At 35.4% G+C, this 16,328-nt stretch overlaps 1 protein-coding gene across 1 annotated transcript in view; it reads right to left on the reverse strand.

Moving 5' to 3' along the window:
- The window catches only part of LOC125671829 (uncharacterized), a 76,176-nt gene that overhangs the window by 25,666 nt on the left and 34,182 nt on the right, over positions 1 to 16,328 (reverse strand). The window contains exons 12-19 of the mRNA XM_048907768.2: positions 13,431 to 13,620; positions 12,761 to 12,796; positions 11,675 to 11,788; positions 11,303 to 11,419; positions 9,609 to 9,638; positions 8,509 to 8,621; positions 8,153 to 8,425; positions 1,074 to 1,263 (exon numbers count right to left, since the gene is read on the reverse strand). Of these exons, the coding sequence (XP_048763725.2) occupies positions 1,074 to 1,263; positions 8,153 to 8,425; positions 8,509 to 8,621; positions 9,609 to 9,638; positions 11,303 to 11,419; positions 11,675 to 11,788; positions 12,761 to 12,796; positions 13,431 to 13,620 (1,063 nt within the window). The remainder of the gene's footprint in view (positions 1 to 1,073; positions 1,264 to 8,152; positions 8,426 to 8,508; positions 8,622 to 9,608; positions 9,639 to 11,302; positions 11,420 to 11,674; positions 11,789 to 12,760; positions 12,797 to 13,430; positions 13,621 to 16,328) is intronic.

Raw genomic sequence — 16,328 nt, forward strand, 5'->3', positions numbered from 1 at the left:
ATGTTCTATTATTTGATCAAACAACAATTTAAATCGTTAATACATGAAATACGCCAAAAGCTTTTGAAGGTAAATATTTATGAATAATGTAAATAAAAAGACGGTTTCATAGGAAAATTGTGTGGTAAATATGGGTTTTTAGCAATATTAAACCATCTGTATGAAAGGTGAAGATAACTAACAGTGATCAATTTCAGAACTCCTGTAAGCAATACAAATTAGAGAGTTGCGAAAACACGGACCCCTGGACACACTAGAGGTAGACCAGGTGCCTGGGAGGAGTAAGCATCCCCTTGTCAATTTGTCACACCCCCCGTGAGCCCAATATCTTGATCAGGTAAACGGAGTTATCCGTAGTCAAAATCAGCGTGCCCAGATCGGTCTAACAATCGGTATGAAACACATCAGACAGCATTGATCCATTGATAGGTTGTATTGGCAAACAAGATCGTTATAACGACCATTGAATTTGCGAAATGCTGACTTTAAACGAGACTGATAAAAACCCTTGTACCATCAACTTGTTTGTCAGTAGCTTGCCTTGATTTAAAAAACTGACCATACGCAGAACAAGCTCTTCGTATCGAATCAGTTGAGAGATGTAAACGCCCTACGCAGGTGATAATGGAATATTGCTACATAAATATGGGACGTTGACGATGGAGAAGCTGAAATCATCCCGTTTATTATAAAGTTGAGTTGTTAGTTTGCCGTTAATATCTACTTTCAATAAAATATCAAATTATGAAGGAGAAGTGGACGATAGTTTTACAATATCTATTAAGGATTATCTCCCTCATGCATAGCTCTTATCCTTGGACGAATTTGGCTCCACTTTTTTGGCACGCTGTTTTTGGCTATATTTAGCTCTTAAGCTTCATAGTTATTTCGGATTTCAAACATTTCGGTTGAGCATCACTGAAGAGACATTATTTGTCGAAATGCGCATCTGGTGCATCAAAATTGGTACCGTATAAGTTTTACACTATTAACATTTTGGGTGATATCGAATGTCCTTACGGAGTTTTAAGCGAACTGAAATTGAATTACATGATAAGTATAACTGGTTTTACCTGTATTCCCGATATGGGTGCTCATCTGATATGTACCAGGTGTTAGGGAGTATGGGTTTGTTACAAGAGTTCCATTGTTAAATCCAATTCCTACATTCTTGCCCCGATACGTAATGTCCACGTTGATGTAATGGAAGATTATATGTGTAGATAAATAATCTGTCACCACGACACACTGCACAGTAATCCTCTGTAATTTGAAATCTAAATATCACATGTGACTAGAGATGTTCAATTGTTTAGTGAAGTTCTTTGAAAATCACTATAGAAACAGCTCTTGTGTCCTTTGTAAACATACTTTTAATAAATTCTACCATTGCATGTCTATAATTTATTACTTAAACAGCGAAGGTTTAAATAATTTCTACATCTTTAAGTCTTGTGGTAAATGTTGATGGGGTTATTATACATGTAGCCCACTTGACTCATTCGAGTAAGGTAACAATCTTCCAGCCTAATTATTGATAGATAAATCGGCGTGAGACCCAATGAAATCCACATTCTCTCAAGTTTCGTTAGGTTGACGATGATACCGTAATTCTGGTTGGCTGAAAATTATAATTGCTTCAACTGGAAATTTATGTCACACTATTTTCAAAATGTGTAACGCCATACCACAGCTGGGTATAGTTTCTAAAAAAAAAAATATCTAAATAAAGTATTATTTATGGTTTTATATTAATCATCGCAAACCTGGGAAAACCTTTTGTGATTCTAGATCCGGCGCTGTTTCAAAGCTAAGACGTTTAACATAGGTAGTGCTTTTTACCTTTTCAGGCGCCTGCCATTTGAAATGAAAGTCACGGGTGTTTTAATATGACATAAAGACCAAGGTCACAGTAAGTGTTGGCATGATAAAGAATCCTTACTGACACAGCCATAAACACCAGGCATTTGTCAAAATATTTGGTACTTCATATACAGGTAGTACCGTCTCAATAGGAGGGAAATATTTTCGATTGGGATGGAAACGCCCCAGTCACACCGAACTTATCCAGTTACGACTGGAGATGTCAGGGATCACCAACAAATCGCAGAGAAAAACCGCACAATTAATGGTATACTTATTAGATGATCGTATAAGCAAAATCAATCGCAGCAAGGCATGTGTTCATGTTCAAAACTGTCGACCTATGGCGATAGCAGACAAGTCGTACTACCAGTCGTAAAAGGTCGCACCAACCACCGTGCACAGTTTTGGGATCCTATAGCTGTTACCAGAACATACCATTTATTGTAATACTAAACGATTGATGGCACGACTGCTTGTGATATCTCCCGATGAATCCTACGGCTACCGAATATCTATTACAGTTCCTGAAACGTTTTACGGTTCCATTCGAACGGTATACAAACGCTGAGTAAACGGTATGAGACCTCTGAACGCAACTTGGTAAAAGCTGAACAGAGAGCGAGCGCAAACGCGAGCGCTAAGTGAACGTTGAGCAAACGGTGAATATGAATGCACGGTGAACCCAAGATGAACGATTTATTCTGATTATATAAGTGTTTCCGTACATGGTACTTAGACCATAATTAAAAAAGAAATATTTATATTTAAGCAATCAATATACGAGGGTATTTCGATATGTTATGTGTATTGTACGATATCTCAAAAGCATTCGACTCAAATAGTGAAATGAACATTACATCCCTTCGAAGTAATCTCCGCGGTTTGAAATGCATAATTTCAATGTCTGAATGCATTTCTGAAATGCGTCACGGTACGCTGATTTAGGTAGACCTCTGAGGCACTGACTGATGTCTGAACTAGGGGCTTGTCAGGACTTGTAACGACGACCAGATAAGAACTTTTTCAAGTTTTGGAAAAAAGAAAAAGTTGCGTGGGGCTAGATTTGGAGAGTATGGTGGGTGTGACAAGATGGTAACCTTCTCCGACTTCAAAAATTGCTTCACAAGCTCAGATGTATGTGATGGAGCATTATCATGAGGTAGACGAACATGCCTAAATCCTGACACGGTGTCGTTTATGATAATATTTTTTGAGCTTTTTTAGTATAACATCTCGGTAATACCGACCTGTAAGACTTTTGTCCTTCGGCACCGGAATTTGTACGGTTATACCATCACATGAGAAGAATATACAATAAAGAACCTTCTTTGTGTTTATTGTTCTTTTGGCAACTACAGACCGTGTTTAGTTAGCCATATTTTGTTTCCAATTTTTCTTACTGGTTCCAAATAGTGAACCCATGTTTCGTCGCCAGTAGCAATGTTTGCAAATTGTCTTTGATTGAATTTAGGAAACATTTTAAGTAATTGCTTAGCGGTTTGTACTCGTAACCGTTTTCGTCATCTGTCAATATATGCAGTATCCATCTGACAGAAATCTTTTGTAATTTCAAAATACGCTTCAAAATGAAATGCGATAGCGATATGCCAACAGCTTCGGCAATATCACGAATCGTGTATCCGTAATCACTTTTAATCATTTCCCTGACTTTTGAGACATTTGTCATGCCTGTTACAGTCACAGGTCTGCAATATTTTGCAGCATCTTTGAGGGACTCTATGCCAGTCAGAAATTTCTTTCTCCGCCTACGAACTGTCTCATCAGATACCTTATCGAGTTATCTTGATATGGGTATATCAGATCCATACACTTTCTCCAATTCAGCACACATCTGCATTACCAAATGACCGAGTTTTGTTCGAACTTTTAGATAAGCTCTAATTTCTTCAATATTCTCAACCCGTTTCCCAACCATTTTTACAACAGTGGTCAACGACTGGCTCTATTGAAATGACTATAAGTTTAAAACTATGTGGAGCTGAAGGCGCGTGTTTATACCGTTAAAAAGATATTGAATACAGCTATTTAAGAGTATCATCAAGCGTTATCGCGCTGTTGTACAATACACATTACATATCGAACAGCCCTCGTCTTTTATAGTTTCGAAATAAAAAAAAAACTCAAAAGAATTTTTGTGAACGCTTCCCAGAACAAGTAAAGATATACAGACACATGTCAGAAGTGGTGTAAATCAAATCAAAGATTCTAAAAATCTTAAGGTACGTAGCTGTATCGTAGCTCATTACATGAAGGTTTTATTTAGTGGCTCGTTAAAACACATCTTATGAAGTATGGTTTCACCATCATCAGAGTGATACAAGCTCCCAATTATTTTCTATGACTTTTTTCTGATTTTTCCCGGAATGATGAAATAGGTGTTTAATTTGCAAATAAAATATTCTAGAGTCCAAATTTCACTATGATTTGGTGCATGCTATGAATATCTAATAATACATATCTCAAATATAAACGTTTTAATTTTTTAGAAAAAATATTTATGAAAATTGAAAGCTTTATTTTTTTAATCTATGGATAAAATCTTCAAAATATATGTCAGTTAAAAAAGATATATATATATATTATATATATATATATATATATATATATATATATATATATATATATATATATATATATATATTATTATATATATATATATATATATATATATATGTGTGTGTGTGTGTGTGTGTGTGTGTGTGTGTGTGTGTGTGTGTGTGTAGTCTGCGTTGTAAATACGTTTGTAGATTAGTGTAGTTGTAGAGCTAGATGTATTTATATGTAGTTTTTGTTATTATTCTCTGTTGATATTGGCCACATTATGTAATTCTTTTCGTTTGTCCTGAAGAAGGGACGGGTCGTCCCGAAACTTTGACAATCTGGTTGTTCGTGTCGTTGGTCATTTTAGTGCTTTGTATATATATATATATATATATATATATATATATATATATATATCTCGAAGAAATATGTATTAAAAAGAAATTGTAACGAAATTACCAAATTTTAGATTATATCACTATATTCAAATGAGAGAAAAAAGTAACGATCCCGATCCAAATTGATAGAAATTATAAAATAATGATATTGGTGTTAATTGTATGCACTTTATAGGACATCATGAAAAAATGAAATCACGTTTTGGAACACCACGCAGTGCTCAAAATTACAATAAACATATCGTATAGTAGTAAATCATTCTAAAAGCTTTGGGTAAATAAATATAGAATGCCTTTTCTTTACGTGAATGTACGTACATTTGCAGTAAATATGTCAAAACCATACAAAAACGAGGAGAAATATTTCATCTATTATCTATTGATAAAATGGAATAAGCAAAGGGTATAAAAAAATATATACCATTTACACTTACTTCAAGCAAAATGCAAATACATAAATACTACTGTACTTATGCACATGGCATGTATGCTCGCAATGAAAACGCATCGAATGCGGACGACTATTTACCTGGGTCTACTCGTAATACCTGTAAAGTACGTGTACACTTGTAGAAAATACTCTAAGCAGTAGTAAAACTCCCTTTATTTGCATAATCCATGAAACAAAACGATAAGCTCCATTTGTATTCCAACCGTAAATACCATTCTTCATTGTACAGACTGCGACACACTTAGCCCGTGCCGATCAGCTATCTTCAATCAGGGGAGGTATCAAAGTATAATGTATTGTGTATGAATCCTTATACCGTATGATTTACTGGTCATTGCAGATTTATAAACCAGGAAATCATTTAGGTATATAAATTGTTGATACAGATACAATTTGCATATACAACACTGTACGAGTGTATGGGATGTGTGTGTGTGTGTGTGTGTGTGTGTGTGTGTGTGTGTGTGAGAGAGAGAGAGAGAGAGAGATATTTATTAAATCATTTATTAATTCATGGCAGCTTTAATGTGATAAAATAAACAAGAATCGTGAAAGTGTGTATTCTACAGTTCCGAATTAGAAAAAAATAAAAGTACCAAATCAAAGGTGGAGATAACGAACAGTGATCAATCACATAACTCCCATAACCAATGCAAAATAAATAGTTGGGAAAACACGGACCATTCGACAAAACAGAGGCGGGATCAGGTGCCTAGGAGGAGTAAGCATCCCCTGTCGACCGCTCACACCTGCCGTGAGCTCCATATCTTGATCAGTTATACCTAGTTGTCCGTAGTCCAAATTAGAGGACCATGAAAAAGGCCTAACAATCGGTATGAAACAAGTGAGACAGCATTTGACCCAATGATAGGTAGTTATAACGACCATAGATTTTGCGAAATGCTGACTTTAAACGAGACTGTTGAAACCCCTGCTCCATCAAATTGTTTGGCAGTAGCCTGCCTCGATTAAAAAACTGATCATACACCGAACAAACTCTAGTTTATCGAATCAGTTGAGAGATATAAACACCATATACAGGTGATAATGGAACATTGCTACATCAATATGGGAAGTTGATGATGGAGAAGCTGCAATCATTCCGTTTAACATAAAGTTGAGTTGTTAGTTTGCCATAAATATCTATTTTCGTGAATGACTCTGTGGTGTCTTTCATTTCGAGTTCACAGGGAAATATCAAATCGACATATGAATGAAAATTAACATTGTTGATAGATAAAAACGTCGTCGATATATGTTAAATTGAAGGACACAGTAAGATATTTTTCTTCTCGCGTAGAAGTTTAGGAATAAATTCTGTTTTATATGAACATAAAAACAGGTCAGCTAACAAAAGAGCACAATTAGTGCCCATGGGAATTCCAAGAGATTGTTGGAAGACCTGATCACCAAAGAGCACGAAGATATTGTCAACGAGGAACTCTAACATATTTTTATTTCAAGTTCAGAATACTTGTGCGTGCAATCAGAGTGGTGTTTAAAAAAGTAATTGTGTGGAAGAATCAACTGTCTATGTCAAAAAGTATAGTGTTTAATTTATCGTGAGGAATGGTCGTGTGGAGTGTTGAAAAGTCATACGTTTTGATGTTGATTTGAGAAAAGTTGTGTTCTAATGAAATGCTAGTAATATAGTTGATAACCAGTGACATCGCGTGCAAAAGTGGAATTAGGGGTCGACTTGGTAGAAAAATAACTATCCCATTACTATTTTTTGCTTCCATAAAAACGTTGAAGAAGGCAACGAAATTTACATAATGAAGATTACGGAAAACTACGTTTTCAAAAGATGCCCACCCCATGTTTACCCTAATCTTAATTTGTATTCTTTATAGGAATTTTGAGATTAGTCACTGTTCTTTATCTATCTAATTTCCTTAATTAATGTAATGTAACTATATAATTTGCGAAATGTCGACTTTAAACGGGACTGTTGAAACACCCGAAACATCAATTTATTTGTAGCCTGCTTCGATTTAAAAACTGATTTTACGCATAACATGGTCTTGCGCTTCGAATCGACTGAGAGGAATAAACAGCGTAAGAAAGTGATAATGAATATTGCGACATAAATATGGAAAATGACGATGGAGAGCTGAAGACATCTTTGTCCTAAAGTTGAGTTGTTATTTGCTGTTAACATCCATATTCAATAAGATATCCAAGTATGAAGGAGATGTGACTACTTTTAATTTGAGTTCAATGAATTATATCGAATCAAATTACGAATTATTAATAGATGAAACCTTGTTGATATATTGAAATGATGAGTTGAAGGCATCCTAAAACATTTGGTGGGTAGATCAGCAATTGAACAGAAAACGTATGAATTGGTGCACACGTGTATTGATGCAGTTTTCCGTCCAATGTTTCGGTCGATACTTCCGTCACCCATAAACGTACAGTAATTTCCGAATTTTCCATTGCTCTGCTACGTAATTATTTGCATGAAAGTCATCTTACATCCAGTTTGTCCCCCTCCTAATCTATGCCTCTTAACCTACAAATTGAATGAACACAAACATACCCTATACCAGCAAACTTTTATCATAATTTGAGGTGAAAAGAACATCGTGATATTGAGATTTTTCCATACAACCAACATTCTACAGTACATCCCAAATTACTAAACCCGTCCATATTATTCTATTCTGAAAGCTTTTTCCAGTATTGTTTTCCGATTCAATACTGGCCTATAAGTTATGAAAAGAAGGCGTAGATGAAAAAACAAAAAAAATGAGATAAAGATGACAAAGACGAACAAACTTTAAACAGAACAAAGGTCAGAAGACCTTCTGGATCGTTAAGTTTTAAGATGTACTAGTAAGCTTTCAAACCACATAGGAGTAAAACTGACATCAGAAGTAGAAGGAAACTTCGTGTTATTCCATGTTGCCACCAACACCCATTCGGCTTGGAAGGAAGTAAATCTGCTAAACCTTTGTACATCGGTAGATGCTTTACGAAGCTCTGACGCGGCTGTGTAGACATTGTAGTACAATCTGCCCTCTTCATTTCCTAAAGGATAAAGGTCAGACCAGAAGGGAGCCAAAAACGGATAGGACGAGTCGAGTGCAGGTTGATGTGCAGTGCTTGGCTCGTTGAATGTTACGAGTCCATTTGTGCTCAGCTAAAATGAAATTAATTAGTTTTGAATTCCTCATAACTAATTAACACGTCGTGTATTCTTAAAATTTTGTTGTGATAACGTACATAAACTCTATGAAAAGTGTCATTTCCTATTGGTATTCCAAGCGAAACAGTGATGGACGTTGACTGGTCGTCACCCGTTAGAGTGTTTCCCTCGATAGGATATTGGCGAATACCTGCAACAGAGAAAACAAATGTACTGTAGAATCATTTAAATTCGTGGGGACAATTTTCGTGGATTGTTGAATTTTTATGGGTTCGTGGGGACTTAATTTCGTGGATTTATATGTTTGTAAGAAAGATAACTCTGGAATGTCTTTATTTGTTGAGGATGTAAATTCGTGGGTGAGGGGTACCCACGAATCCCACGAAAATTGAGCCACCACGAATTCTAATGATTCCACAGTATTTCTAGAATGGCTAATTACGAATTACACAAAACATTGCGACGTTCAAATTGAATATAATTATAATTTAAAATAAATCTGTTTTTCTTATTTTCTTCTTAGATTTATATTCTCTTTTGGCCTAATCATTTTAAGTGCAATCAAGTTTTCTTTCCAAATTATTAATTCTTCGTTCGGAAACCTTAGATGCAAGTTGAAGATAACGAACAGTGATCAATCTCATAACTCCTACAAGCAATACAAAATAGATAGTTGGGCAAACACGGACCCCTGGACACACCAGAGGTGGGATCAGGTGCCTAGGAGGAGTAAGCATCCCCTGTTGACCGGTCACACCCGTCGTGAGCCCTATATCCTGATCAGGTAAACGGAGTTATCCGCAGTCAAAATTGGTGTGCCAAGAACGGCTTAACAATCGGTATGAAACACGTCAGACAGCATTTGACCCAATGTGAGGTTGTATTGACGAACTAGATCGTTATAACGACCATAGAATTTGCGAAATGATACCATCTGAACAAGTTTTCTTTCCAAATTATTAATTCTTCGTTCGGAAACCTTAGATACCATCTGGACTGTATGACAGGAAGAAACCTTTGGATCGAGTTAATACACTATTCCGTATAAAAGATAACAGGTTGGTTTTGTAATTGCATTTCACTGTTGAAATAAAAGAAAACTCAAAATGGATATTTTTTTCTAGAAATCCCAGCAAGGGAAATGTATTGCAGGGAAGAGTACACTGTCTTTGATTACCTGTTACAGAGACCTCTTCTTTTGCCCAATCTGGAAAATTGGAAGTATGTTTAGAAATTATTCGTCCACTGTTTATAAATTCCAACATCTGAATATAATGACATAACACAATTTTCAAAATGAAAGTTGTAATGGCAAATATAAAAATATGCCAGCTATTCTCGGTTGTAGGATACTGTCTCATGGGTGTTTCTGTTTAAAGGAAAAAGCACACATCAACAAGAGTACCGACAACAGTACAATATACGCCTGTCGAATGGTAAAATTAAACCTGAAAAAATATTATGAACTCTGAATTGATACAACACACATTCTGAATAGAAAAACCTTAAAGTGGGTCATGGTGAAGCAATCCATCTGCCATTTTATACTGATTATTTATTTCTCTTGAGAGGGAGATTGTGACAAAATGTCAGTGCAATATCTGTATTTATGATGCGAAAAGGTCCAGGAAATCATTTGATCTATTTTTAGCCCTAAAATAGGTCACGGTGCACAAAATAAGTTGAAATGTGAACTGATTATAAATTTCTCTGAGAGGAAGGTTATGACAAAACTACAGGGCAATATCTGCGACCATGCCGAAAAAAATCTGGAAATCTGTTTGACCTACTTCTATCCCTAAAGTATGCCATGGTGCACCAATCTAGCTGAAATGCAAGTCATCCTTTAGCTTCTTGAGGAAGAAAATGTTATCAAATTTCAACGCCATATATGCTACCGTTACGAAAGTCAGGAAAACATTACCTTGGACTGACACGCAGATAGACAGACAGACCAATTCAAGTGAAATGCAATCTGAACTTTTATTCCTTTGAGAGGAAAAATGTGACTTAAGTTTCAGAGCAATATCTGTATGTGTAATGAAAAAACCCGGAAATCGTTTGACATACTTTTAGCCCAAAAGTAGGTTAAGTACGGACTAATCCAAGTGAACTTGTATTCTCCCAAAAGGAAGCCTGTGGCTAAATTTCAGGGCAATATATGTATCCTTAATGGAAAAAGCTCAGGAAACTATTTAACCTACTTTAATTAGTCCTAATGTAAGTCACGGACGGACGGACCAATCCAGTTGAAATGCAAACTGAATTTGTATTCCTCCGAGAGGAAGCTTATAACTAAATTGCATGACAATATCTATATCTGTCACAAAATAGTCCGGAAAACTTTGACCTACTTATAGCCCTAAAGTAGGTCAAGGTGCACCAATCCAGCTAAGTTTCAAACTTACTCTTGCGTTTCCTGAGGGACAAATTGTTATAAAATTTCAATGTCGTATATGCATCCGTTACGGAAAAAACTCTGGAAAATATGACCTCGGACGGAGGGACAGACAGACAGACACATGGACAGCATCATAACTTAATACGTCCCGTCTAATGACCGCCATATAACAACTTTGCGCCTTAATCATTTAACAGGATGCTAATATGTTGGAAACAATTAGGCTATGATTGGAATTATAAACATGTATGTTCCGCACTTTAGCAATGCCCAATTTCGATTTATGAACATCACGCACCATGCACACATAGTTGTTTATTAAATGAGTCACGGTTGTTGACACTTGGGGTATAGTTTTTAAAATACATTTGTGTAGGTAATAGAATTCATACTTTCATCATTGAAAACATACGAAAAACTTGTTTTTATTGTCTGTAGATAGTATCAACACATCTATGAATATTACTCACCCTGTTCACACTTCGATCCCGTCCATCCTGATAAACAGATGCATGTAAAAGAGCCATGGTTGTTGACGCAACTACCACCATTAAGACATGGCGCCGATGTAACGCACTCATCAACATCTGCCAAATATATCAATTTCGATTACATAATCATATGGAGATTGTTTTTTGTTTAATCTTTTACTTTTTAAAATGTATCATTTTTAGTTTTTAAAATGTATCATTTGTAGGGAGTACCTTTCTCATTTTCATCATCCCAAACATACATAAATCTTGTTTTTATTGTCTGTAGATACATGAAGTATTAATATGAACATTGCGAGCATTTACATTACACTCAGAATCCAACAAACTGAGGTACCAACATAACGTCACCTGTTTGACATCGTTTCCCTGTAAAAGCATCGGAGCAGTGACAACGAAAATCTCCGTACAAATCCTCACAAACCCCACCATGTTGACAAGGTCCCGGGGCGCATTCATTTCCGCCTGAAAATTCCAGAAATAAATATAGAAATACCGTATGACCAATCACCGACGACATATCCTACAACATAAATACCAATGTACCCATGTAAGGGAGCTGTGGAAATTGCACTAAAAATACTACCCCGAATTCACCGACTTTTTAATTTAAGAAGTCCAGACACAACTATATAAAATCCCAATGAGCTCATTTTCGTAACTTGCGTTATAACGCGTAACTTTTGTCAATAAACGCCTAACTATCGCGTAATAACGCAAAACTTTCGATAATATAAGCGTTATAACGTGAAACGTTTGCGAATATACGCACTTTGTTCCCTTTATAACGTTATGAGTTTCTCAAACTGACAAAAATGTTCAATTGTGTAATATAATTTCAATATATGACCAACTTATCCTGACCCTGTAGAATGAATCAATGAATATTCGTTTTATGAAAATATGATCTCCATTTTGGGTCATGAACCGTTACCGGGGATATAACTTTTACAGGTATAGTAGAGGACTAGTTGTTATTTATATTATTTTACACAGTTCGCCTCCTACCCAGTCTGTGAGTAAAGATTTTCAAAAATGTATCCACAATATTTGACATAATTAGCCCCATTTCAATAGGCCTGAACCGTGGGACCATGAATTCTATATTGTGTAATCATTACAACAAAGCAGGCAGTTGACAGACTCCCTAGATGTCCAGGAAAAGAGGAGGAAATACTTTAAAAGACACAACAGTAAATTGCAGTTGTGCACATTAGGCGTTGTTTTACTGTGTGTAGACTGGTGACGTCACCAAGTCTATGAGCCACTTTTTGAAATTTAAAATCGTTATTGAGAAAATGTTATCAACGGTGTGATTGACCTTTTCTCTTTATGTTCTTTTGATATCTCTAAATTTACTTGATTATTGAAACGTGTTACATTAATAACTTCTAATGTACTGCATGATTGTTGTAATATTTGCAATTGAGAACTCACCCTGGGTCACTGTGTAGAACCAAAGTCCAAGCAATCCTTTAAAGAAAAAGAACGTAAATATTTTTCAAACTGTTGTAGACAATTTCAAAGAACGGAAGAAAAATATAGAAAATATACACCGTTTTGCTGTCTTTGCTTTGTGATGGAGATTTAATGGTTATTTTCATCAAAGTCATAAGAGGTCAAAATCATGACACTTGCAGTTGTATAAGTCAGATCAGATCACATCCGTTCAAGTTCTTTTGATTCAGATTTCTTTTAAATCGAGATAAGTTTACTTGTGTATTAAAGTCATAAAATGGAAGATTTTAGACACATCAAATAAAGTAGGATTTTGTTGTGTTTACGAGAGAGTTTCCATCATTTGATCAAATAAGAATGTAAATCGGTCATTGATACATGCACCAATAAAACACGCTTCTGAAGGCTTTTAATTGATAGGTGTGTTTTTCTAGGGAAAATTTGTTAATAATGCAAAAATAAAGGCGGTTTCATCGGACATATTTGTGGTAAATACGGGTTTTTAGCAATATTAAAATATCTGGATATAGTTTTACGAAATCTATAACATTTTGGGGGACATCCTATGTCTTTATGTATTATTAAGGGTCTGCATTTGACAAAAATTCGGTCAAAATTAATTACATGTGAAGTATAACTGTGATTTTACCTGTATTCCCGATATGGGTGCTCATTTGATGTGTACTAGGACTTAGGGAGTATGGATTTCTTACAAGAGTTCCATTGTTAAATCCAATTCCTACATTGCTGCCCCGATACTTAATGTTCACGTTGACATAATGGAAGATTACGTGTGTAGATATATAATCTGTAATCACGACACACTGCACTGTAACCCTCTGTAATTCGAAAAAATATCAAATATAACCAGACATGTTGAGTTGTTAGATGAAGCTCTTTGAAAATCACGACACAAACAGCTCTGGTATCCTTTGAATGGATATTTTTGATGAATTTTATCATTGAATGTCTTTGATTTAATATCATTACGGCGAAGATTTAAACAATTATGTGTTTATAATTCATTATCGCTTCAGCAGAGGTTTAAATGATTTCTTCATTTTTCGATCTTCTGTATAAAAAAATGATAGGGGGATTATAAGCCCCACCATTCATTTGAGTCTTATTAATAGATGACTTGGCGTGAAACCCAATGGAATCCACATTCAATTTTCGTTAGATTAACGATGATACAGTAATTCTGGTTGATGGAAAATGATAATTGCTCCAACTTTAAAGTTGTGTCACACTACTTTTCAAAACCTCGTTTTGAAAATTTGTAACGTTACATCTCAGCTGGATATATTTTCTAAAGAAATCCCTCGTTTGATTCCTAAACCAAGCCCAGCGTCAAATCTAGGACGTTTAAGATAAGTAGTGCGATTTTACTTTCAAGCACCTGACACTAGAAGTGAAAGTCTCGGGTGTTTGAATAAGGCATAAAACCCGAGGTCACAGTAAGTGTTTGAATGATAAAAGAAATCCTTACTACTACAGCTATGTGTGGTTCCTTCATAAACAGACAGTACCGTCTCGATAGCCGTGTCAAATTCGCAATTAGGACGTAAAAGCTCCAGTTACACCGAGCTTACCACCAAGATTCCACTCAGTTACGAATGGGAATGTCAGGAATAATAAACAAATCGGAGAAAAAACGCACAGTGTAATACCTCTGCGATTAATCATGCGTTTTTTCTGCGATTTGTTTATTATTCCTGACATTCCCATTCGTAACTGAGTGGAATCTTGGTGGTAAGCTCGGTGTGACTGGAGCTTTTACGTCCTAATTGCGAATTTGTCACGGCTATCGAGACGGTACTGTCTGTAGGATTGATAGGTGTGTTTTTCTAGGGAATTTTTTTTAATAATGCAAAAATAAAGGCGGTTTCATCTTAGAGATATGCTTTACGGTATTACTGAGAAAGTATAAAACATACGAAATAAAAAAAAACCAACAGTTAAATTCATCCTATAGTACACATGTATAAGCAAACACACCCACACCCACCACTCCACCCATATATATTTAGAGAGAGAGAGAGAGTACTTGTATTTTCGAGTACAATTTAGAGAGTACGTGTACAATATTAATTTAATTTGTTGGTATTTCTAATGTTATATCCATGTTTAAACACATATGATGAAAAACGCATATAATTATTAGAATTTTGATCATGAATGGACAAATTCTACGGGCCTCGGTATGGATACGCAAGTTGTAAATGACTGCATTTCATCTACGCTTTACTAACACATCATTTGTGAAGTAGAAGTGTGTATTAGCAAAGAATTTGTTCATGTATTAAGAAAAACTTCTAAGTAAGAACAACAATAAAGAAAGAAAATGATTCCTAATAACCATGGTAACAAACAGTCTGAACTGCGGAACTAAAGGCATTGTACAAAAAGAAAGATTGTATGTACCATCATTTTACGTACCTTTTATATTCTCATGAGGATTCATTTTCAAGGTTTTGAAATAACGAATGTACAATGCATTATCATTATTGTCTAAACATGTTTACTTCGAATTTTTAGATGAAACAAATGGTTTTAGGCCGTTCTTTTGACACTTTGGTCATTTTGTTTTTCCGTTTGTATAGCTGATCATTAGGGCACCTGTAAAACCACGAAACGAAATTGAAACGAGCCTAGGCCTACGTAGGAACGAAACGAAACCAACCCAAGTCAGGGATGTATCCAGGTAATATTTCCAGGGGGGTCCAAATATTTTAGGTATAGACCCAATTTTCCCAACATTTTTTGGGTGCAAATATAATATATAGTAAAAATGGAAATTTCAAAATTCCATAGGAAAGGGGGGGGGGGGGGTACTGCGCAAAAGAGTTTGATACAAGATGTACGAAATATTACCCCGAGTCTTCATTTTTATGTTTGAAAACAATCTAGGATCTTTTAGGATAGCAGATACATGTAATATACATGTATGAACATGTACATGTAATAAATTGAGATGGCAAAATGAATAATATTTAAGCTTTCAGCTCAGATGAGCTAAAACGTTTTAGGACTGCATGTTAAAAATCAAAACCTTTCCAGAATATTCTTGGTATGGGAATAAAGTATGATGACATTGTCCATCTGTCAGATTCAAAATAAATTCATCTTTGGAGAAATTTTGTAAACGAATATGTATAAATCAAAGTACTGAGAGTACAGCTGGGAGTTGCACCGCCTGGAATAGTTACGATTATATATCGATAACATGTTCACATCTATTAATCCACCAATAACCCGATAACACTTGGGGGGGGGGGGGGGTTCCTCTCAAAAACTAATTCAATTGAAAAATCCCAATGAAGTGTTAAGAATCATGTCTAGCGAGAAAGCGAGTTGATTCCTTAGTAGCGGCTATTTGGAATCAGAGGTAGGCAATCAACAGAGTTATAGAATTTTAAAAGTTTTACTCCACTATCTGTATGAAAATCAAATGGAGAGAGACAATTTTGATTTCTCATGCGATAAATACTTATTTGTTTAACTAACAAATTCTGAGTTGCCTAAATATATGCTGTTTTACAAGCAC

Source organism: Ostrea edulis, chromosome 4, assembly GCF_947568905.1.
Source record: "Ostrea edulis chromosome 4, xbOstEdul1.1, whole genome shotgun sequence".
NCBI lineage: Eukaryota > Metazoa > Mollusca > Bivalvia > Ostreida > Ostreidae > Ostrea > Ostrea edulis.